The following is a 26,548-nucleotide window of genomic DNA, read 5'->3' on the forward strand; positions in this document are numbered from 1 at the left end:
GTTAGTAAAAGAAGATAACTGAATGTGAAAAGACATTCCTTTTAAAATAAAATTTCATTTAAACATCTGCACGCCACCCCTGAGTAGCAATAATTTTCAAGGGTCTACCACTTATGCAGGACACCATTTCCTATGAAGACATGAGACTTGGCATTGTAGAACTATATCTTTTCTGTAACATATATAATTTTAAAAAAGAAGTCTATGTTAGTAGGAAAAAAGGAGTCTTGTGGCACTTTTGAGGCCAACATTTATTTTCGCATGAACTTTTGGGGATTGCTATCCATTTTCTATAGGACCGCCCAGTGGAGCAGTGGGTTAAATTGCTGAGCTGCTGAATATGCTGACTGAAAGGTCGGTGGTTTGAATCCGGGGAGCGAGGTGAGCTCCAGCTTTTAGTCCCAGCTTCTGCCAACCTAGCAATTTGAAAACATGCAAATGTGAGTAGATCAATAATTATCACTCTGGCGGGAAGTTAACGGCACTTCATGCAGTCATGCCGGTCACATGACCTTGGAGGTGTCTATGGACAACACCAGCTCTTCGGCTTAGAAATGGAGATGAGCACCACCCTCCCAGAGTCAGACACGACCAAATTTAATGTCAAAGGGAAACCTTTCCCTTTTGATCAATTTTCTAAGATGCAAAATGGAGAGTGTTATTCAAGCCTATGATCTATAAGTGCAATCATACATTGTTTTTGTTTTTTCCAATACACTGTGCCTTCTATGTGCTGGTCTAAATTGGTAACACAGCAAGATGCGGGCAGATTAGTAATATGGTGAACTTTTATTTGAGTGGTTGAAACACATCTAATTTAGCTATATTTTATGAAGTCACCTTTATGGAAATGAGTACAATACCTTGTACTTACACAAGGGAGTGTCACATTTCCCACATTATTTCAGTGTATTTCATTTTTTATAAAAAGGAAGTCAAAGCCTTAACCTTTATGAGATCATGAACTCTCTATACAGGGAGATAAAGTAACATGGAACATGAAAATTGACAGTGCTGGTATGTCAAAATAAATGCAGATGCTCACAACAGCAAGCAATATAACTGCAGGCGCTAACCATTTAGGTGTATTATGCTTACTAAATAACAGTCTGCTAAAATCACAGTGCTCTTGGATGACTGCTGCATAAATCAAGAACCAAAGTGTTTGTTGCAGTTCCAGTTGCTTTTCAAAATTATCATCCCAAGAACAGGGAGAACACAGAAAACTCAAAAATGTTTACAACTGAAAGTAAATCCTCTTTCCCAATGTGCCGAATAAACAGCTGCATAAAGTACTTCTGCTGCAAATCCAGCTCTACAGAGAATGGACTACCTGCTGCAGTTGAGAAATTAGTCCATATTACTTGGTCTATGCTAGTGGTTCTCAACCTGTGCGTCCCCCAGATGTTTTGATCTTCATTTCCCAGAAATCCTAACAACTGGTAAACTGGCTGAGATTTCTGGGAATTGTAGGCCAAAACACCTGGGGACCCACAGGTTGAGAACCACCGGTTTATGCAGACATGGCCTAAGTTCACTTTGCATGTATGCCCCTCAAGCAGGCAAAATAAACCATGCAAACGAACACAATGATTTGCATCACCACCTTTGTTCTGTAGGGTCACTCTGCCTTGTAAAATTTAATAAACTCACAATGTGCCACGTGCAGCCATGTATTTCACTGGATAAACATAAAATGTTTGGGCAAAATCTAGATTGAGCAAAATGCTACCCACCATTTTCGATGAAATAACATCCCACCAACCCTAGCAAGCCTTGTGACTTGAAGGTTGGGTTGCTGACCTGAAGGCTGCCAGGTTCGAATCCCACCCCGGGAGAGCATGGATGAGCTCCCTCTATCAGCTCCAGCTCCATGTGGGGACATGAGAGAAGCCTCCCACAAGGATGGTAAAAACATCAAAACATCCGGGTGTCCCCTGGGCAACGTCCTAGCAGACGGCCAATTCTTTCACACCAGAAGCGACTTGCAGTTTCTCAAGTCGCTCCTGACATGAAAAAAAAAGCAAGCACAGTCAATAGGGAAGAATGTTGGGTTTTACAGCAACATCTGAAGGCTACACAGAATTTGCAGTCAAAGCACTGCAAACCTATCCCTGGTAAGCACACATTTGGCATACAAAACACCTCTGAAATCTTCTGATATGTCAATACAAATACTTCTCCCTCACTTCCTAAACCTGGGTGGACAGATGCAGGATGTGCCTCATACTTTTAAATAAGTGCATAAAAAGGTCTCTGCTGGGAGACATGGTGAAATTGACTCTCCCATAGACTAAGGGGTAAGAGGTCCAAGGAGCATAGTGAGCTATGTGAGTCCTTCCATAAGAACTCACAGGAGGAAAATGTCAACTTGGAAATCTTGACAGATGCCCACCCTTGCTCCAAAATAAACCTTGCTACACAGAAGGCTACATGTTTGGGACTTCATTCACTTCTTTGTTGTGGCCTGATAAGACAAATTGAGTCATTTTATTAACTATCAAATGCTACTTCATGAATAAGGATTTTCTTTAAAAAAAAATGAACCACAAGGTAAAAGTTGAGTATGGTGACAGCATATGCCATACAAATTATTATTAGTTGAAATCACAATATCTCAAATATTCAAATTCAAATGACAGCTACAGGAGAGCAGCTGAGTATAATCAAGACCTAATATCTTCATATACAATGAATATATTACATATATGTCAAGAATACTTAGTTTCAGTGCACTAAGGTAGAGCAACCTGTACGATCTTAGTAGAAAGAGAACACTTCACATATTTTAAAGTGCTTGAATTCAGTTGTCAAGAGGAAACAAAAATGGTATCTTATGTTTAGGTTAGAAGTGCAATCTTCTACAGAGTAAAAAAAAAAATCGATCCCACATAGTACAACTCCCATCTTTTTTAAACCAGAATTTCTCAAAATGAAAATAGGCGATCTAGATATAAACCCTGAAATGCCCTATCATAGGTTGAATGCTAATATGGTGTTATATTTGCAAATTTGAAGTTCTTGAAATCTGAATAACAAAATGTTTTTGTGTGGGAAAGGCTCTTCTACACTGGACCAAATGCAAGTGGAATGGGCCTTTAAGGGGGGGGGGGTTGAAATCCTGCATTACTGGTGGGGGATGGGGGACCAGACACACTCCTGTGGCACTTAAGAGGGGAGGGGAGGAAATTTCACTTTCAAAGCTCCTGGCGTCATCCCGATTTATTCCACGTTAAATTGCATTAGCCTAGTGAATCATTCGGATACCCAAGCCTAATGCGCCCCACACAGCATATTAAAGAGTCATATAAATGGGGTCTGTGTTGAAGTATAAAGCAGGAATGTTTGGGCAATAATCAGAGCATATGCACTGACCAGCTAACCTACTAAAATCAAAATGATAATCATGACAGAGCAGACAAGCAATCAGTCTGGTACTTTTCATTGTCTGAATGCTGAATGCCTCTAGGAAGGCAGATCATTTGCCTCCTCAGAAGGAAGGAGAGATAAACAATTGTATCAATGCTTTCAATGAGACATGAGATGGGGGAAGAGACAGGCGGTTATAAATCACTGCTTCTCAATGAACCTAAGAAACGTACTATTTTAGTTTGGAAGGTTGATTAAAAACCAATGGCTGATGTGATTAGAAGGCAGTCAAGAACAAGCACCTACAAGTGATATGTTGTGGAACAAAATAGAATAAAATCTCTGATCTGAATGGAGGTGAATCACTGCTTACATAAAAGATCTGACAATGTTTATATTAATGGGGAGTAGTAAAGATCATTTATATCAGGGGTTCTCAAAGTGTGCTCCGCAGAGCTCTTGGGGCTCCTCAAAGCATACTGAGGAGCTCCAGTTTCCTCCCTCTCCTCCCTCCAAGCTTTCCCCTTCTCTTTCCTGCTCCCCCTTCCCCACCTCACTCACCCTCAAAAGCTTTTTTTTCTCACCTTCTTTCCTTTCAAAACCTTATTTCCTTACCATCGCTCAGGGGTGCTTTTATTGTGCTTTTCCTGCATTAAGAAATGAGTTGAACTAGATTGCCCCTGGGATTTCTGTCATCATTTTCCACAACTGTGATGTCTGGTGTGTTGTGTTCCAGAACTTTGTCAGTCTGGATTCGGAAGTCCCACAGTATCTTTGCGTGTTCATTTTCCAATAGTTTTGCAGGTTTTTGATCCCACCAGTTCTTTACTGCTGGGAGGTGGTACTTGAGGCATAAATTCCAATGAATAATTTTGGCCACATAGTTGTGCCTCTGTTTGTAGTCTGTCTGTGCGATTTTCTTACAGCAGCTGAGGAGATGATCAATGGTTTCATCAGCTTCCTTGCACAGTCTGAATTTTGGGTCTTCAGCTGATTTTCCAACCTTAGCCTTAATTGCATTTGTTCTGATGGCTTGCTCCTGGGCTGCAAGAATCAGGTCTTCTGTCTCCTTCTTCAGTGTCCCATTCATGAGCCATAGCCAGGTCTTCTCTTTATCAGCTTTTCCTTCAATTTTGTCAAGAAACGTTCCAAGCAATGTTTTGCTGTGCCAGCTGTCAGCTCTAGTTTGTAGTGTGATTTTTTTGTACTGGCTTTTTGTCTGCTGTGCTTTGAGGAGTTTCTGATTTTTGACTTCAATCAAAGCAGGTTCTTCACTTTGCTTTACGTATTCTGCCAGGGCATGTTCTTCTTCTTTCACTGCTTGTTTTACTTGTAAGAATCCTCTGCCACCTAGGTAGATATAGCCGGTCAACATCACTGCAAGGGTGCAGTGAATGATGAATGGTCATGAGTTTTCTTGTTTTTCTGTCCAAATTGTCCAGTTCCGCCTGTGTCCAATTTATAATGCCAGCAGTATATCTTATGACAGGTATGGCCCAGGTGTTTATGGCCTTGATGGTGTTGCCTCCATTGAGCTTGCCTTTGAGAATTTTTCTGACCCTTTGTGTGTATTCTTTGCTGACCACAGTTTTCACATGTTCATGCTTGATGTTGTCCAGCTGTAATATTTATAGGCCTCTGGCTGGTGACACCATTGTTTAGCCATTAGGCATATTTATGCCCTCACTTTCAATGATTTTTCCCTTCTTCAATGCCACTGTCGAACATTTGTCCAAACCAAACTCCATGCTGATATCAGTGCTAAAAATTTGGACAGTGTTAGTCAGAGACTGGATTTCAGTTTCTGTTTTCCCATACAACTTCAGGTCATCCATGTATATCAGATGCAAAATTTTGTGAGCTTTCTTAGATGTTTGATAGCCGAGGTTTGTTTTTTATATGATTGTTGTCAGAGGGGTCATGGCAGTAATGAAAAGCAGAGGGGACAATGAGTCTCCCTGGAAAATTCCTCTTCTGATGTTGATGACGATGATGATGATGATGATGATTATTATTATTATGCTGTGTGGCCATCTGTTGGGGGTGCTTTGATTGTGCTTTTCCTGCATGGCAGGATGGGGTTTGGACTGGATAGCCCCTGGGGTTGCTCCTATTATTATCATTACAAAGGCTGGATGGCCATCTGTTGAGGGTGCTTTGATTGTGTTTTTCCTGCATGATATAATATACAAACATTTCTTGGGGCTCCATGAGAAACATTTGCTTCAAAAAGGGCTCTGTGGCTGAAAGTGTTTGAGAATTCCTGCTTTATATGATTAGGACAACAGTTGTTGGAGTTATCAGATTTGGAGAAATAGAAGGGAAAGTGACCAAGTATCAGTCTTTCACAAACTGTATTATCTGCTCTGACAGATTTGCTTAGGCAATGCTCGTAAGATATAACCAAAATAATGATATATTTCCTATTTGGATATATAATGTTTATTTTGCTTGTAATGAATGCTAAAATAATATGTTTCAATTCCCAAAAGGACGGTTACTATATTTCTTGAATGCCTGTGTGTTTCTTCCATCTTAATAGCTTGTTGGGTGTAGGATGCTTTATCTACAATGTATGCAGTAAATGTAATGTGCCTAGACATGGAAAAGTTCATGTTCCTCCCTGAGGGGAGTTTTTACTATATACCATATTTTCCCCTTTTTTCTATAAAAAAGTGTGTATGTAACTATTATGAAAGGAAAATCTGCCTTTGATTCTTCAGTTTCTGGTTTTTTAAAAAATAAAATGCCTTATATTTGAAAGGGGAGGAGGAGAGATGATGCAGCTTCAAACAAATAGCCCAGTTTCTGTTTGTTTGCTTTTCGAATTGCTGAGGCATTTGGGGTTGACCCTTCCTTCCTTCCTTCCTTCCTTCCTTCCTTCCTTCCTTCCTTCCTTCCTTCCTTCCTTCCTTCCTTCCTTCCTTCCTTCCTTCCTTCCTTCCTTCTCTGAAGGCAAGACAGTTTAAAAAAAACTATACAATGGAAGTCTCTGAAGCTCTACTCGTCTCTCCGTTCTCCTTCCTCCGAGGCAAAGCCATTTTAAAAATCAGAAACTGAAGTGTCTGGAACTCGGATCTTCCCTCGTTCCTCTTTTCTCTAAAGAACTCAATTTCAGGTTTTGTAAACTGCCTTCCTTTGGAAGAAGGGAGGAGGAAGAAGAGAGTTTCAAAGACTTCCATTTTATAGTTTTCAGTCTGCCTTGCCTTTGGAAAAGGAGGAAGGGAAAATCAGCCCCAAATGGGGGGGTACAAATATTATTTGAGAAAAACAAAAATACAATTTTTGGTTACCAAAAAAATGGGGGATGTAAAAATTATGCAGTGGCAACTATTAAGTGATGAAGTACAGGCATAATATGTGTGTGCTTCCAAGTCATCTGTTGACTTTCAGTGACTTCACTATAAATTTCATAGGAGTTTCTTAAGCAAGGAATATACAGAGATCATTTTGCCAACTGTCTCCTCTGAAGTATAGCCTATAGCGGGCATGGGCAAACTTTGGCCATCCAGGTATTTTGGACTTCAACTCCCAGAAATCCCAGCCAGCTTACTGCCTGTTAGGAATTGTGGAAGTTAAAGTCCAAAACATCTGGAGAGCTGAAGTTTGCCCATGCCTGGCCTATAGCATGTGATATTCGTTGACAGTCTCCCATCCATGTACTAACTAGGGCTGACTCTGCTTAGCTTCCAATATCATAATAATATAGTCCAAAAGAATAACAGAGTGCTTGCTTATTCTCTCATATGATATGTTCTGAGATTCCAGTTCTTAAGAGTGAACAAGTGGAGTGTTGATGCTAACTCTGCCTATCTGGACTACTTTGTTCATAGGTTGTGAGTTCAGGTAATTAGAGGGCTATGAGAGGGATTTAAAAAAGATACAAATTTAGCTGATAAATGGTAGAAAACACTTAGTCCCTCAGACAAGAGAGTCGGGGATGAAAAACTCTATATTTCAGCTGTACATTGAGAATCTCAGTTCCTGCTTCCTTCCTTCCTTCTTGTAGCCCATGTTTATCTGGGAAGTTCAAGCAGTCAGTGTTGCCCATCAAGGCACTGATCACTCATATACATCCCTTTAAACCCATCGTGCTGTAGGACCGGATGCTCCCGCACCATTTAATGAATACATTCCACCATGTAGTGGGAAATATTCAGTAAAATGGAAAAACTAAAGGAAAGCTCTTAAGCTTAGCAATTACTTCTTTTCTATAATTATTATTATACAATTTATATTGGATTATCGTTTGGCACATAGTAATTATGCATCTATTCCAAATTATATAGGAATTATCTGTGCCTGATTGATTTTTATAAAGTAGCTGCTATCCTCACTAGCCTGGGGGCTGAAATCAAACAACCACGTTGTAGTGCTCAAAAAAAAAAAAGCATACATTGCAATCTCAAACACATTTTGAAGTCTTCTTGTAATGGGCTCTAGTTATGTTCTAAGTCTCTCCCCTAATGTATGGGGAAACAGAAGCAGGAAGTTTAGCTGGATTGCTACATTGTAAAGATGACTGCTTCACTTTCCAGCTACAAACTTCTCTTTTTAAAGCAACAATGATGTGGCAAGTAGTTGTCTGTTTCCTATCCATTTAATCTGACAGAGGAAGCACAGCATGGGCTTCTTATAATTCTAGCATTAACGTTTGCTTTTACACTGGTTCTCAACCTGGGGTCCCCAGATGTTTTGGCCTTCAACTCCAAGAAATCCTACCAGCTGGTTAACTAGCTGGGATTTCTGGGAGTTCTAAGTCAAATCACCTGGAAACCCACAGGTTGAGAACCACTGCTTTACAATGTAGAATAGACGAAGGAAACAAACATAAATGTAAGAAAATACAGTTTATGCATTCATTCCTTAACTTAGTTTTGGCTGGAGATAATGGCTGAAATAGGGAATGCCACAGATATTCCAAAGCATTTTAAAGAAGATTATCCATACCTCACAACCTCTGAGGATGCCTGCCATAGATGTGGGTGAAACGTCAGGAGAGAATGCTTCTGGAACATGGCCACACAGCCCGAAAGACATACAACAACCCTAAGATCTATGTTGTTATTTTTGTTGTTAACTTTATTTCTTGAACTTGTTCCAGAAATGTCAATCTAATCATTTGCACAGTGACCTAAATGGCCAGTGTACAAGATTCCCATGCATTCCCTCCCCCTTTCTTCCTATCTAATTTTCAGATACACACAATTATATATATATAAAAAACAATAGCAGAAAGTAAATATTGTAAAATTTGGATCTTGTTTGTTTTTAACGGTGAGATATCTCCTTCTCTGGAGGCTATTAAACAGAGGCTGGATGGCCATCTGCCAGAGGTGCTTTGATTGTGTTCTTCTTGCATGGCAGGGGAGTTGGACTGGATGCTGTGTGGACTCCTCTAACTCTATGAGTCTATGATATGTGATCGTAAATGTCAGAGTAATGTTTCTTAAAAAATTATTTTATTATCACACTGAAATCAGCTTACAGTTTGTCAAATGTTCAGTTTAACAGAAGATGATGAATACTGCAGCACTGAAATCAACAGCTTGAGCATTCCCCTTCTGTAGATGCCACATTGAGAATGGAAGCAAACTGTGATTCCAAGGAAGCAACAGGATGCACAAAAAGAGATGCAACAATATCTATCAAATATGTTATCAAAGAAACTTTGATAACATAAATAATTAATTAAGACATAAATATTAATTTCCCCCTCTGTTTAAAAATATCTTACATTGGAGAAAAAATAAACCCAATGTTTAAAAAATGTAGAACAAACATATTCACATAGAAGGATAAATAAATGCTTTCCAGCTGTAAGATAAAATGCAGTACTATGAATGGGAAGAGAGGCAGACCTAAGAACCAATGTATACAATATGTAATGAAGTAGTAAGGATTTTCATGGATTGTACCACAACTGCAGGAATGTATCTACACATATATATATGTGGGTTAGAGAGCTGGATTTTTGTTTTCCCACTTACAACATTTCTGAGCATAGAAAAAAATAACTTGTGAGGAAGAAGGTTGTACTGAAGCTTTCACTGGTTGGAAGGTGTGTCTATACTGTAGAATTAATGCAGTTTGACCAAAGCAAAACAGCTATGGTTCAATGGCTATGGTTTTTTCTTTTACTATGGGCATCAATATGGTGCCAGTCCCCGTCACAATAGAAAAAATGCCCCACATGGGACAGACTGAAAAGTACTGCTTTAAACTACTGCCTTTAAGCAGCTGCACTAGCAATATTCATTAGGTGCAACCGAAGAGCCTGTCCATACGCAGCAGGGTTTCTACAGTTTTAGTCTTTGAACATCAGTATCTGTATGCATCACAAACGCTTGCTGAATTCTCCACAGACATTTGGAATTTCAAAGGGCATGCAGAGTAGGAAGAGAGAGCCACTCTTCTTTAAACAATGTCAAGAACAGCTACAAACATCAACACTGAAGACTTGTTCTGTGTTGCTATTCCCATGGTTTTTCTGGACTGAAATGCATTCAAAATGAATTGGCATAACAATGTACTGAGGGGTGAGATTCAATGCGTTCTGTTTAGAAAAGCAAGCTATACGAGTCTTTGAAATGTGTCTGCATTTTAAAAAGGAACACATATCCAATTCTACAGAAACCATTTTGCTGCATATACGAAACATCAAAACAAACATGGCTACGGATTGGTTCTGATGAGAAAAGGAAGTGTTAATGATCATTTGCTTCCATGTTACTAAAATACACTCAAGTTCTACTCAAGTGTCAAAGATAACATTTTGTTTTTATGATAAAAATAATGATCAGTTTTGATACCTATATCCATCTATTTATTGGATCATGTCATGCCCTCAATGTACAAGCAGAAAACTTTGTTTTGAAACCACACATTCAGAAAAAATACTTTGGGTAATATAACACCAGTATTACTGTTCTGTTAACTGTTCCCTGAAAAATATTCAACCATAAGAAGACGTACTGATCAGATGAACATGAAATAAAGCTTAAATATGAGGTGTGACGTAGGTACTGAAAGCCAACTGTTAAACAAAACCTTTATTTTGTTTAACAGTTGGTTTTCAATACCTACGTCACATCTACATGTTCCCTTCCAGTTATCCCACCAAGAAAGCCAATGGCATTCAACTATGACAAACCCTTAGGCTGATTTTAAAATGATAAACCATTGACACTTGAGTTATTCCTCAGCCAAATACTAACAAGCAGGATTCTTGAGAAGAAACCCAACATTATGGAGTGATAGGTGGGGTCCAGTATCCCTTGTCTTACATACAGATTGTGTGACATATTTGACATGCTGAAATATCCTTTAACACCATCCATTACTCATTACCCCACACACCCCACTAACTGAACATATTTTTCCATTGAAATCACAGACTTCCTAGATTCCATATCTCACTACGTTATTGCTGTGCAAACTTTAGTACTTCAATTCACTCAAAGCCAGACACAAGAACAGACATTTCAAGCAAGTGAAAACAAATTCAATCAATGCAGAGAAGCCAGAACAAAATTTTATTTCCAAGCCAAAACACAACACTGCTCACAGCCAGAGATGGCTATCATTGAGATACTCATAGTGTAAATAGATGAGAATGAAGGAGAATTATTTAATCTCTGATGAAAAGCCTTAATATGGATAAAGACAATGTTTTCTGGATTATAAATCATATGGGTTCAATGTACAAGGAACATAGGCTATAACAAACGAAGCCTTATGAGGAATAATTTAGAGGGCTGGGTGGTTTAGCTCTGAGAATTGAAATGACAGACATCTTTAAATATCAAAAGGGATGCCATGTGGAATATGAAGCAAGCTTGTTTTTTTTTTTTTTTGATGCTCCAGATACTAGATCAGTAGTTCTCAACCTTCCTAATGGCACAACCCCTTAATACAGTTCCTCATGTTGTGGTGACCCCCAACCATAAAATTATTTTCATTGCTAATTCATCACTGTCATTTTGCTACTGTTATGAATCATAATGTAAATATCTGATATGCAGGATATTCACTGGGCCAAATTTGACACAAATACCCGATACACACAAATTTGAATATTGGTGGGGTTTGGGGGGGGATGATTTTGTCATTTGGGAGTTGTAGTTGCTGAGACTGATAGTTCACATACAATCAGAGTGCATTCTGAACTCCACTAATGATGGAATTGAACCAAACTTGGCACACAGAACTCTCATGACCAGGGGTCTTCAAACTTTTTAAGCCGAGGGCCAGTCCAACATCCTTCAGACTGTTGAGGGGCCGGATTATCATTTGAAAAAAATACAAACAAATTTGCATATGTCTTATTTGTAGTGCAAAAACAACAACAACAACAAGAACAATGAAAGAACAATACAATATTTAAAAATAAAAACAATTTTAACCAACATACATTTATCAGGATTTCAATGGGAAGTGTGGTCCTGCTTCTGGCCAATGAGATAGTCAAGTTAATTAGGGTTGTTGTTGTTGTTGTTGTTGTTGTTGTGTGCCTTCAAGTCATTTCAGACTTTGGGTGAGCCTAAGTCTAAAAATTATTTATTATTTATTTACTGCATTTATTTACTACATTTGTATCACACCCTTCTCACCCCAAAGGGGACTCAGAGTGGCTTACAAATTATATGTACATACAATATATTATATTATTAGCATAACACAATATTAGCATTATATATTACTATATTGAACTATACCACTATACTGTAATATTATTAGTAATATTATATGTAATATAGAATATATAATTAATATTATTGTATGGTATTATTATTAGTGTTATATTGTATTACATTATAATATCATTATCAATATTATATGTATATAAATATATTATATTATAAAACTGAGGCCGGGGGCCAGGTAAATGACCTCGGAGGGCCGCATCCGGCCCCCGGGCCTTAGTTTGGGGACCCCTGCTCATGACCAACAGAAAATACTGGAAGGGTTTGATGGGCATTGACCTTGAGTTTGGGAGTTGTAGTTCTTTTACAGCCAGAGAGCACTGCTGATTCCTAACCATGATGGATCTGTAGCAAACTTAGCAGGAATACTCAATGTGCCCAAATTTGAACATTGGTGGACTGTGGAGAAAACAACTCTTGAGATTTTGGAGTTGTAGTTGCTGGGATTTGTAGTTCACCTACAAACAAAGAGCCCCTTGAACACCACTAACGATAGAATTGGGCCAAACTTCCCACACAGAAACCCCATGATCAATGGAACAGTGTGGTAAACTCGCCATCTTTGGACGTCCTCAAACAGAAGAGCATATTTGAGGAATGCTTCAGTTGGGTATTCCATGGGGTAGGGGGCTGGTCTAGATGGCCCTTGTGTTCCCTTCAAATGATATGATTCTACATTTTAAGAGATATCTAAATCTATTTGTCATATGCAATGAAAAAGGTATAAAACACTTTACACTTTTGTGTTCCTTATGATGCCTAAAGCATAAATATAAATTTAGCATCTTTGGGAACCCTGGATTAAAAAAGAGGCGGCTCCATTAGAACATTCTGAATATTTTAGCTAACAGAACTCACCTTAGGCACCCAGTGGCATTGCGCAGCACCTGTGATGAATGAAGTTGTATTTTGTGGTCATCCTGGAGTGGGGAGTTTTCCCATCCTGAATGAGGAATGATCACTGCATTGGTCAACACTGCAAGGGCATCCTGGATAATTGGCATTTTTAGTGCATCACAAGAAGATAGGTTCCAGAGAACTCCTAAAAACAAGGAAGGAAAAATAGGAATTACTTATAGAAACAGACAAGAGGATTAAGGTATGCAAAAAAGAACAAAATAATTATTTGTTATCTACTTGCCCCAGTATCACTGCTTAGTCAATGGCTAATGCTGCTTTAAGGTGTGGTTGAAAAGCTACCCAGAATCCCCATCACTAAACTCACAATTTCTTTCATTACTCAATTTCTGCAGAAATCAAGAAGGCATAGGGAGTGTTCCTATTGGGATGCTGACTAGAGTAAGATCAGCTTCATTTCTGTAAGGGCTTTTCCTGGAGCATCACCGCAGCTGTGTAACTCCTTCCTCTGGGAGGACAGGCCAGCTCCAGCATTACTGAGATGAGAGGCAAGGAAAACTGTACTGTTTTCATATGCCTTTGACTTTTAAAACAGTTTTTGGTTTGTGTATAAAGAGAGTGTTCTTTCTGCTCTGTTTTTATATTGTCATTTCACTCTGTATTGCATTGGCAGTCTGATGGGCAGGAAAATGATACAGGAATATTATATATACATGCAAATGCAAATCTAGCTATCTATTGACATCTCCGGCATTGACATCTCCGGCCCATTCCCTGTTCACATATCAGCCAGCATGCTAACGCCTTAAATCAAGAAATGGCTTTCTAAGATCTACAGAGATACTCACAGGAACAACTCAGCAAGCGAGAGTCCAAAAGAAACTTAATTAGTGTCTGAAGCCGGATGAGAGACTCCCCCCTGGGCATACAGAAGACTGGACAACTTGGAAGGTGCTGAACAGACTGCGCTCTGGCACCATGAGTTGCAGAGCCAACGTTAAGTAATGGCGCTACAAAGTGGAGTCTGCAACATGCGACTGTGGAAAAGAGCAAACCACAGACCACCTACTGCAATGCATTCTGAGCCCTGCTACATGCACAATGGAGGACCTTCTAACAGCAGCACCAGAGGCACTCCAAGTGGCCAGCTACTGGGCATTTAGTATTAATGCCAAGTTTTTTTGGTTTATTTTCTTTTTTAAAATCTCTATGTTTGCAAATTCATTACAATTTGTACCCTCAGTTCACTTCTGACACGAGAAATAAATAAATCAGCAATATCTCATTTTGGGGCTAATTTTTAGAGCATGTAGTGGCCTCCTATCTCTGGAGTTTTATCCAGATCTATTTCAATTGGGCTTCAGTCCTAGCAATTGGACAGATACCGCTTTGGCCACCTTGGTGGATGGCAAGTGTAGTGTATTTCTTGTTGGTTCTACCAGATCTCTCATTGGCTTTCAATATCATGATAATAGCATGCCTCAGAGATGGAACTCGGGGAAGCAATTTTACAAGTACATTTTACATCCAGTCCTTCTTAAAGATGTCTGAATAACATTACGACTATTATCCTGTGATTTCCTGCAGGTGTTGGTTATGTCCCCTATGTTGTTTAATATTTACATGAAATTGCTGGGTGAGGTCGGAGCTTTTGGGTTAAGTGTCACCAGTATGGTAAAAACACCAAACTCTATCTCTCTCTACCAGAATCATAGTGATTAATAATTGTTTGTCATTGATACAAAGTTGAATAAAGAACAAAATAATTCTAGCATCTATATGAACTCATCTGCCTGAGATACTACCGTAGCCTTTTTGCCATAAATCAAATCAAATCAAATCATAGTGTTCTGATTGTAAGCACCATTGGGGAAATGGTAAATATTGTATTTCTTTAATCCCTAGATGGACTTTCTGCCCTCATATAAATATCTTTAAAATGGGGTGCATCTTAGAAACATCTGTGCTTTTTTATATATGTACATAGAGCTTTTTTCTGTTGGTGGTGCTGAAATTTCTGTGGTGTCTTAGATGGTGTCTTAGAATTGAAGAAATACAGTACTGAGAGAATGCTATTTATGATTAGCATTGTGAAAAATTCTTAGTTTTAATTTTGTGTGTGTCTTCGTGTTCCTCTGAATTCCAACAAGTTTCCATCTAATCTGCACATGACTTTTGTTTGTATTATCTTTTCTTCCATTGTGACACTTGCTTTTTAATTTTTCTAAGGAAATGTGTACTCATTTGTTATAAAGTTTACGTGTATTTATTCACTTTTTCATCAGCAAAAATGTCTACATTGTGGCACTTATTTTAGCCACTGATGTGTCTGTGCACATTTTTTCTACTTTATCCAAGACTCTGTTAGGAATGCAAGTCTTCACTATTTTTTCTTGTAGGAACCACTGAGTCATTTTAGAAATATCTTTGCTGTGAGAAAGTCTTTGAATACTGCCATTTTTTAAGGGTATTCATAGTTTAAGACTTCTGTGCAAGCGATTGTTTTGTGCAAAAACCAGCATTTTTTCCAAAAGCACTTATAAAGCCACAATAGCGCAGTGGGTTAAACCACTAAACTACAGAACTTGCTGACTGGAAGGTTGGTGGTTTGAATCCATGGGACAGGGGGGAGCTCCTGTTGTTAGCGTCAGCTTCTGCCAACCTAGCAGTTCAAAAACATACAAATGTGAGTAGATCAATAGGTATTGCTTCGGTGGGAAGATAATGGCACTCCGTGCACTCATGCCAGCCACATGACCTAGGAGGCATCTACGGACAGTAACAGCTCTTTGGCTTAGAAATGGAGATGAGCACCATTCCCAGAGTCGGACTCAACTAGACTTCTTGTTGAGGGAAACCTTTACCTTCTATTTATGAGGCATGACATACCTTGTTTTACAAATAATCTTATTTTACAAATAATCTCATTTAAAGATTAAAATCAACAAGGGAGGAGCATTGATAAGGTGCAAAGGTTGCAACAACTGAATATCTAACTGGGACTATTCATTCAAAAGTACTTCGAAATAGCCATGTTTTAAGGTCCTTACGAAAAATGGACAGGGAGGGAGCCAGCCTGATCTCCCGGGGGGGGGGGGAGTTCCAGAGCTGAGGGGCCACCACTGAGAAGGCCCTCGTTCCCACCAACCATGCCTGAGATGGTGGCGGGAACGAGAGAAGAGCCTCCCCAGACGATCTCAAGGCCAGTTCCAGAATCCACAGTGTGATGTAAACCAGTGCTCCAAAGGAGGAAACAAGAAGAGAAAGTGACAGTAATGGAAGCAATAACCAGTTTTGTACTAAATTTTGTACTAAATGTCTATATATATATATATATATAAATGAGTAATGGTGTTCCCCCCGCCACTAAACAACAAAAGTACAAACCCCAGCACCTAGAAATTTGGCAGCACAATCCACCATACTTGCCCCTAGGTTCCGACAACAAAAAGAAAAGAAAAATAGTCCTAATTAGAGGGAGAGGAATAATTGTTTTTAGCCAATTGCTGCCAGTTAGAAGGCTAAGCTCTGCCCATTTGGTCTCCTAGCAACCCACTCAGCCCAGGGGACAGGCAGAGTTAGGCCTCACTTAGGCCCCTTCCACACTGCCTATAAAATACAGATTATCAGATTTGAACTGGATTATATGGCACTGTAGACTCAAGGCCCTTCCACACAGCTATATAACACATTTAGAATCTTATATTATCTGCTTTGAACTGATTATCTTGACTCCACACTGCCATATAATCCATTTCAGTGTGCATTTTATACAGCTGTGTAGAAGGGGCCTCATATAATCCAGTTCTAAGCAGATAATATAAGATTATAAGTATACAGTACAGTCTCACTTATCCAACATAAACAGGCCAGCAGAATGTTGGATAAGTGAATATGTTGGATAATAAGAAGGGATTTAGGCAAAGCTGATTAAACATCAAATTAGGTAATCATTATACAAATTAAGCACCAAAACATCATGTTATACAACAAATTAGACAGAAAAAGTAGTTCCATGTGCAGTAATGCTATGTAGTAATTACTGTATTTACAAATTTACCACCAAAATATCATAATGAATTTAAAACACTGACTACAAAAACATTGACTACTAAAAGGCAGACTGCATTGGATAATCCAGAACACTGGATAAGCGAATGTTAGATAAGTGAGATTCTACTGTAATATGAACTGTAAAACTGTGGTAGAATAATACAGAACAATATAATCTCTAAAACCAGGACAGTAAATAAAGAGCAACAAAGCAGGGAAATTGGGAATTCCAGAAAGGAAACAATCAGGGCCAGCTAACACCTCCCAAGAAAGGATTCTTCCAGAAAGGAAGCTGAGAAGGGAGTGAAGCAGTGTGTATTACCAAAGTCATTATTATTATTATTATTATTACTACTACTACTACTACTACTACTACTACTATATGTTGCTGTGAACCATGAAAATGAATACAATCTGGCTCCAAGTATTCAAAAACACTAAAATCAGAATATATAAAAATTAATGTGGTGTAATAAAACAGAACAATACAATCTCTAAAATCAGAACACTAAATAAAGAACAACACTCTGAAAACAGGGGAATTCCACATAGGAAACAATCAAGGCCAGCTAACACCTCCCAACAAAGTATTCCCATCACCAAAGTCTGGCAAATCCTGTTTTCTGAGGGCCACAGACAGTAGAAGCACATAAAATATCACAAAGAACACCACTCTGAAAACAAGGGAATTCCAGACAGGAAACAATCAGGGCCAGCTAACACCTCCCCAAAAAAATTCACTCAGGGAGGAAGCAGCCAGGCTTTAAAGCTGCAAGGCCATTACATGCTAATCATTTTGCCTAATTGCAGCATTCATGCTTGCCTCCAACAGACAAAAAAACCCCAATCAGAAATATTGTATATTCACAAGCTTTAGGAAATGATATCCCCTGATGCCGCAGCGTGTTAAAGTGCTGAGCTGCTGAACTTCTGGACTGAAAGGTCGCAGGTTTGAAGTGGGGGAGCGGAGAGAGCTCCCAGTTAGCCCCAGCTTCTGCCAACCCTAAAGTTCAAAAACATACAAATGAGAGTAGATGAATAGGTACTGCTCATGAACAACGCCAGCTCTTTGGCTTAGAAATGGATATGAGCACCAACCCCCAGAGTCAGACATGACTGGACTTAATGTCAGGGGAAAACCTTTACCTTTTACCTTAACTACCACCAATTCCTCAATACTTTATTTCCCATACCACCATACTTCGCCACAGCAATGTGTGACCGGGCACAGCTAGTACTTTATAAAAAGTACTTGGTAAATAGGACTAATGAAAACATTACATCATTTTATTGCACAAATATCTATTAATATAAGCACAGTTTTCCCTGTTGACTTTCAGTGCCCTAAAAGTTTAACCTTAATGAATACAACTGGTTCACTGCATTTGCAGGGTGTTAGGAGCACAGGGTGACTGAAAAAGCAAAACTGTCTTAAGCCCTCTCTTATTTAACACACACACACACACAGTACAGCATGATTCAACCTACCTCCCACTGCTGTTGCCACTTGTCATTTGAATAGGGATTTAATATTCTTTGCCACTCCTTTGCAGTCTCTCTCAGGCCCCCTTCTACACTGACAATATGCGGCTTGGAACTGGTTTGAGAGACACCAGTTTCACTGTGCATATGACCAGACTGTCATGCCTGGAACCAAAATTTGAGGCCAGGAAGATGATTAAATTTAGCATGGAACCTGGTATCAAACCACTGTGCCAGGTTTGCCTCCCTATATCAGGAAGAGGTGCACCAACGGCATAGGGATGGGGGAGGGGGGGAAGAAAAATGACAGTTCACGGCAGAGGTAATCCATTGCACCTCCCATGGGATCAATTAGCCCATGCTAGTCAGCTATGTCCTTAGCAGAGGTGGTTCAACTGGCAGGCAAACTAGGCAGTTGCCTGTGGCGCCATCCTGTAGGGGGCGCCATCGAGGCAACTCCTGCCTCCGCCGCTGCGCCTGCCTCCACAAGGAAGGAGGTTGCCGCTTTGGGGAGTAGAGAAATGCTGCTTCTCTGCTCTGTAGAGCACCCAGCGCCTTCCTGTTGAGAAGGAAGACGTTGGGAGATTTGCAGACCAGAGAAGCGCCCAGTGCTTTCCTGCCCAGAAGGAAGACGTTGGGCGGTTTGCAGACCAGAGAAGCACCGCTTCTCTAGTCTGCGAAGCGGCCAGCGCCTTCCTGCCAAGAAGGAAGATGTTGGGCACTTTGCAGACTAGAGAAGCACCACTTCTCTGGTCTGTGAAGTGCCCAGCGCTTTCCTGCCTGGAAGGAAGACATTGGGCGGTTTACAGACCAGAGAAGCACCTTGTCTGTGAAGCAGCCAGCGCCTTCCCACCGAGAAGGAAGAGGTTGGGCGCTTTGCAGACCAGAAAAGCGCCCAGTGCCTTCCTGCAGAGAAGGAAGAGGTTGGGAGCTTTGCAGACCAGAGAAGCACCCAGTGCCTTCCTGGCGAGGAGGAGTCAGGCCCCACGTGGAGCTGGCATGGGTCCCATTGATCCTTTTGCCTTCCCCGCAAAGCAAGGGGTGGGATTGGGGGGAAAGGGAGAAGGGAGAAGGGGGAAAGGAGGGAGGGAGTGCATGGAGAAGCCAATCCACTGTGACCTACTCATTGCTTTCCCATTTTGGTAGGTATTTTCCTATTTCTGAGTCCATTTAAGGGGCTTGTTTTGCTTGGGGGGGTGCCTTTGCTAATGGGGTTTATTGTTGTTGTTGTTGTTGGGAGAGAGACCAGGCCTTGGGGCTTTGGATCCCTTTTCCTTTGGGCCCTCTCTCTGTTTTCTTTCCTCCCAGCCATTCCTACTACCTGCTGCTCTTTCTCTTTTCCCTTTGCAATATAAATGAGGGGGATCCTTTTGTTTGCAATATATATGTATATACATACATATACACACATATATACATAATATTGGGGTTTTCTATGGGAAGAGAAATGGAGATTCCCCCTTTTGTGAATGTGAACTATCCCAAAAAGACACCAAAAGCTTTGCATTAGCTCCTGAATGCATCCTAGATTGGGAAAGGGGGAACCCAAAAAGACATCTCGTCCAACCCCATGAAGGAAAACACAAAATCCAGCCCTGGTTAAAGATATTGATATATATTAATGTAATAAACACAATACTGTGCATACATACATACATATATATATATATATATATATATATATATATATATATATAATAAACACAATACTATGTATATTGATATAGATATTAATGTAATAAACACAATACTGTGTGTGTGTGTGTGTGTGTATATATATATAATTAACACTATAATGGGAGTTTATTACATATTGACATTGATGTACGAGGGTTATCCAGAAAGTTCATTACGTTTTGGAATTAAAAATAAACAAAGTATAGGAGAAAACATTTACCATATTCAGTTGAAAGCCAGACCCAAATACTAGTTCTCACCATTGTCCCCACTGAAATCTAGGTAGTTAGCGATAAAAGTGTTTGAAAAGCCCCCCCCCCCCCCCCCCCCCCCAAGATTCCTGCCTGGCTTGTGTCCTGAACCAGGCAGGCTTCCCTTCCCTCAGCTGTCAAGTGGTGCGCTCAGCTTTCCGCACGATCTTCCTCGATCGCTCTTTTGTTTTGCAGATGCTTGCAAGGAAGGTGCTCTTCTAAGGTTTTGCAAGAAGCACACCTTTCCTGTCCCAAAAAACCTTCCTTGCAATGTGTCTTCATTGTGCTCAACATTTTGAGGAGCCATTCTTGCCTGAATCTAGGATATACTGGGATCACTGCATCACATTATGTAACTTAAATTGGACTTTGTTGATACTTTTTTTTTTAAAATGTACTTCTTCCCATTCAACCTGTGCTACAGCACACATTGGAAATGTTCATTTTGTGGCCACCACAGTTTGAAGAACATTAGCTCGCTAATGACCTCAGTGGTTAAGGTTTTTTCTTCTCCCTGGCAGGCTATCCTACGTATAATATGGATGTAAAAATCTAGACCCCCAAACTGGCTAGTTAGTGTCAGAGAAGAACACATTTCCAATTTACATCGAGCCCAGAACAGCCCTATTGTGAGATTTTTTTAGTAAGATCTACACAGAGGGGGTTTGCATTTGTCTCTCTCTGAGGTTTGGAGAGTGTGGTTTGCCCAATATCACTCAATGGGATTCAAACCCTGGTTTCCAGAGTTGCAGTCTCCAATGCTCTCTTCATTACACCATTACAGCATACTCATGGAATCAATGGAAATGGCACAAGCATTCACTAACCCTGTTCCCATGAGATCTATTTTGGTTGGGACTCAACAACTGGATTTAGGCATTAGTGCTATTATGCTGTTTGAATGATTTACTTCTTTTCATTTCTAATGAAGCCTGTGCTGCTTGGCAAAGATAATGACTTTATTATGTACTATTTTTTCCTAAACTAATTCCCTGAATTAATAAAAAGATAATTATCATTTTAAATTACACAAATTATACCCCCCTAGATGTTTTAAACTGTTCTACTGAGCTGGAAGTTAACATATTTGAGGAATCAGATGTGCACCATTTTTCAAAAATATATGTACTAACATTAGGGAATTTTGAAAAAACTTAAACCAGTAATTTAAATTGGAGGTTTCTTCTGGTAATGTAAATTGTGACTTAAAATGTCTTGATTTAAAACATTTACACCCTAGCCTTTCCAATGACAATTGATAGGCAAAGATTAGTGCATACATAAGATTCTACCCTCAATAGAGCAGGTTTTGACATATTATCGAAGTTTTATTTCTCACATGCTAAGTCAAATATGCTTGTATGTTTCTTTAAATAGGTCTATTCATGGTTAAATGAATAACATAAAACAACTCTTTTGCAGTTCCCCCATAATTTTGTGGCTGTTTATAGAACAGTTACCGTATATACTCGAGTATAAGCCGACCCGAATATAAGCCGAGGCACCTAATTTTACCACAAAAAACTGGGAAAACTTATTGACTCGAGTATAAGCCAAGGGTGGGAAATGCAGCAGCTACTGGTAAATTTCAAAAATAAAATTAGATACCAATAAAATTATATTAATTGAGGCATCAGTGGGTTAAATGTTTTGAATATTTGCTGTATTTCAAAGAAAAACAGTAAACTAACTCTATAAGTGGAAAAGCAACAATAACTTTATAATCATCATCAACAACAACAGCTTCATTTGTACCTTGCCCTATCTATCTCCCCCTGGGGACTTAGGCCAACTTACAACACAGTAACAGGCAAACATATAATGCCTACATAAATAATGCAGATCTATCATTATATATACTAATTTCACATGTGTATTTCCCCCTGAAACCTTTGCAAATCCTCTCAAAACAAAGTCCCCCTAAAAACAAGTTTGTCCTCTTTTCTCCTGCCCTTTTCCACCTCTTTTCTTTCTCCTTTTTTCAAACTCTAAAAGTAGCCAGAAAGGGCTTTGTAAAACTTCTCTCCCCCTCCCAAAAAAACCCACCTCATTTTTTTTCCTTAGGAATAAAAAGAAATACACACCTTTTGTTGCTCTCTTTTCCCTCCTTCCCTCCCTTTGGACTCAAATGTTCTTGCAGTAGTAGTAGTAGTAATAATAATAATAATAATAATAATAATAATAATAATAATAATAATAATAGTAATGAATCGTGCAAATTTGCAAGAATATCTTTTTTCCTTCCCCTTCTACCCATGCAATCTGGCTTGCAAGCATTTCTCTCACATTCTTCTTTCACTTTTGAAAACATTCGCTTCTTGTCTCTGTCTCTCTCTCTCAAAAAAATAAGATAACCAGCCTGGGAAGCAAAGAAGGGAGGTTTTGGAAAAGAAAACATACTGTGGTCTCCTGGCTCCGGCTGCTGGCTTGACCTTGACCCGAATATAAGCCAGGGGAGGCTTTTTCAGCTCATAAATAAGGGCTGAAAAACTCAGCTTATCTTCCAGTATATACGGTAGCTGTTTTCAATATTTTTGCAGTATTTGTATGTATTTTGTATTATTTTATTTACATATCATTAACTAAAACTATGTATTATGAACTTTCATTTTAATATCATACTCTGTTCTGTAATTGTCTATAAACTGGCCATTTGTTACATTTTGGACTTTTCCTCAATATAATTACATCACTGTAAATACCTTTTTGCTAAATAGTTTTGAAGGAAGGATTGATATGATTTTTGAGTTACATTCATGTTGCAGTGCTAGCCAACAAAGCTGCTGTTAATTTAGTTTCCCAATTGCAGCTGGTACTCAAAGAGACTGAATTTTATCAGATGAAAACAATAATTTCAGCCTACGATCTGGCAAAAAGACCATCAAACAAAAAGTACCTTTTCTGAAAAATATATTTTTACAACATGTATACGTTGAAGGCAGGTAAATGATGAATCTTTCTATGACCCATGATTGGTTCTGAGTAAAACTTAAGGGCATGTGACACACATGTGGTTCTAATTCTAATTCAATGATATTTTAAGGGAACAGAAAACCGAGAAGTTAAAATCAACATGCAGAGAGTGTGAGGCTAATAGATTTGTTTTTACCAATGTATGAATAATATATGTTTAATAGAGGGGTTGGATTGGGTTGTAGTGATTAGGATGATTGTTTTAGATCGAGTTCTGTTAGTTGCTACAGTTTAGGTCCTTCTTTGGAGGCTTTTAAACAGAGGCTGGATGGCCATCTGTAGGGTGTGCTTTGAATGCGATTTTCCTGCTTCTTGGCAGGGGTTGGATTGGATGGCCCACGAGGTCTCTTCCAACTCTGTGATTCTGTATTAAGAAAAAAAACCACTTTCGTGGGTGCAGATGTTGTCTTTTTGCGTTGTGTAATTTATTTCTCTTCATTTGTATGTTTGTTTTCTTGAATAAAAATTAATGTTAAAATGCATAAAGAAATCATATGGACAGTACCCGGGTTACGAACAAGATAGGTTCCATAGGATCGTTCTTAGGTTGATACTGTTTGTAAATCAGAACAGGTGCATTTTTTAGTGTAACTCCAGCCAAAAATTGTTTTTCAAGTTTTGAACATAGTGAAGGATTAACACCCCTGAAATGTTTATTTTCTGTTTGTGCCTCTATTCCGAAGATTTCACCTCACTTTCTTTCTAATGAGGATACAGAAAGCAGTAAAAATTTCACAGTGGCTCTAACCTCACACAATACTAATCTAAACTAAAAAAACTCCAACAATTTGCATGAACTTCTACTTTAAATGCAGCTTGTACAGATGTTTGTCTTAACATATTATTTACTCGTATTGCATCGCATAATAGTTGCCACAGTATATAAGTTATACCCTAATTTTTGGAGTGCCAAGCTTGGTCATAATGATTTCCTTGCATAATAGTCACACTGCCCACCTGCATGTCTGACCCTTGGAGCTACAGGGCTTCCCAGATGAGGGGCAGGCAGAGGGAAGGCTCACTCACCCACAGCAAGAGCTATGGGGCCTCCCTTGGCTGGCAGCTAAAGGAGGCCCTGTTGTTTTTGTTTGCCTGTGCGTGCCAGCAGATGAGAGATATGAGGCCTCCCTTAGCTGGTAGTCAAGGGAGGCTGAGTAGGTCTCATCTATATTTTACCATGTAATAGTTGCTCCCCCCTTTTTTAAGGAGAAAAAGAGGAAAAAGTGCAAAAATGTGGCGAAATACGGTATTATATCTGTGCTTGTAAGCAATCTAAAACACTTTGTAACATAATTTTCTGTTCCTGTTTAACTGTGCAGTATTTACTTTGAAAGAAGTTGTTGTATTCCAGATTTATTTTTTTGTGTGGCTGAGATTAATACTATTGTTTCCTTCAGTCTAGGCACTTCCTTTATAATTTTCCTTAATGAATGTGCAGACCGCAAAAACAAAGTTTTTGCAGTTTAATAAACATTTTCCATGTTTTTATGATAGAACCAATTAGGAAATGACATTTGTCACCCAGGAAGAAAAATCGTGGTACATAATGCTATTAAACAGACATTCCTTCTTGGATCACTGCTTTTGGCAGTGTATCTAATTGATAAATTCATTTAACAGTTAGCAAGAATGCTATCTGGGGGAATAATGCCATTTCAATGAATGGCTTAAGGATTTTTGTCGTTCAGTTTTAAACAAGAATCTTACTGATTTTTTAACAGAAAGATGTGAAGCTTGAAATCATATTCTTTTGAAGAAGGTTTTCCTTTTAAGTTTTTAACTTAAGAAACAGTTTCTTAACGGTTCAGGACCTGCCTATCTCCGTGATCGCCTCCTCTCCTACGAACCAACGCGAACCCTAAGATCATCCGGGGAGGCGCTCCTCTCGCTCCCGCCTTTGTCTCAAATGCGGCTGGTGGGGACGAGGGAGAGGGCCTTCTTGGCAGTGGCCCCCCGGCTCTGGAACTTTCTCCCTAAGGAGATCAGGTTAGCTCCTTCTTGGCCATTTTCCATCGGGAATTGAAAACATGGTTGTTCCACGTCCAATAGAGCTGTTATTAGAATACTTCTTTCTGTTTTAAAAGCATATGGCACTTTATCACTGCTACTTATTCCCATGATACAGCACTTTATGAAACCTGTCTCCACTGAGTTGCTTTTAATTACTCTGATTTTATCTGCTTGGATTTTAATGTATTTATGCATTACAAATTCTTTCTTTAAGCCGGTCGGAAGTGAAGATCAAGACCACTGACTGGCTTCGCAGAGACTATCAATCCTGGAACCGCTCCTTATGTCTTCTCATTGGGCTGGAAGATAGAATGTTACTGGAAGAACTGTTTTTGTACGGGCCTAAACTCCAACAGTGGGGCATCATTCTTAAGAGGGTATTAGTAGACCCACTGATTCACCCTTTAGACATCGGGCAGAATCTCAATATACAAGATTCCCCAATTTCAAGCCATGTCTGTTCTACCCCCCAGCCCTGCCATCAGTCATCAGTTGTGCCTAGTCCCCCTCCCACGTTAGATGATGTTATCATGTTAGATGACTCCTCTTCTCTCATACCAGCGGAGATAAGCTTCTCCTTTAAACAATCAAGTACACTTGGAGGCTTTCCATCCCAGGACAGCTGACTATCCCCCTCAAATGGCAATTTCAATCAGCCGATCCCTCAGGAGGAAGAGGGTTCTCACGGGTGGGGCCCCATTGAGGTGGTGTGGGGGAGAAGGAAGAATGGTCACCAACGACCCAGGGAGAAGCGCAACAGAGTTCTTGCGACCCTGGAGAGGAATAGGTGTGGTAGTCTTCAGGACAGACCCCCCAGCCTTAAGGTCCTGCTTTTGAATGCCAGATCCGTCAATGGTAAGACAGCTATCATCCAGGATTTGATCCTGGATGAAGGGGCGGATCTGGCATGTATTACCGAGACATGGTTGGATGAACTGGGTGGGGTGAATCTCACCCAGCTGTGTCCACCGGGTTTTGGGGTTCATCAGCAGGCCAGGGTTGGGGGGCGGGGAGGAGGAGTCGTGGTGATCTTCCAGCAGTCCATCGCCCTGATCAGATGCGCCGTTCCGCGATCTACGAGGTTTGAGTGTGTCCTGCTGAAGGTGGGAGCCCAGACAGCTTGGGGATTCTGCTGGTGTACCGTCCACCCCGCGACCCAGCAGTCTCCCT

The 26,548-nt window shown here is 39.7% G+C and overlaps 1 protein-coding gene across 10 annotated transcripts in view; it reads right to left on the reverse strand.

Moving 5' to 3' along the window:
- Positions 1-26,548, reverse strand: part of ctnnd2 (catenin delta 2) — a 932,891-nt gene that overhangs the window by 111,842 nt on the left and 794,501 nt on the right. For all 10 annotated transcript variants that reach the window (XM_062979377.1, XM_062979381.1, XM_062979376.1 and 7 more), the window contains one exon: positions 12,933-13,116. In XM_062979377.1, coding sequence (XP_062835447.1) covers positions 12,933-13,116 — 184 coding nt within the window. The remainder of the gene's footprint in view (positions 1-12,932; positions 13,117-26,548) is intronic.

Source organism: Anolis carolinensis, chromosome 4, assembly GCF_035594765.1.
Source record: "Anolis carolinensis isolate JA03-04 chromosome 4, rAnoCar3.1.pri, whole genome shotgun sequence".
NCBI lineage: Eukaryota > Metazoa > Chordata > Lepidosauria > Squamata > Dactyloidae > Anolis > Anolis carolinensis.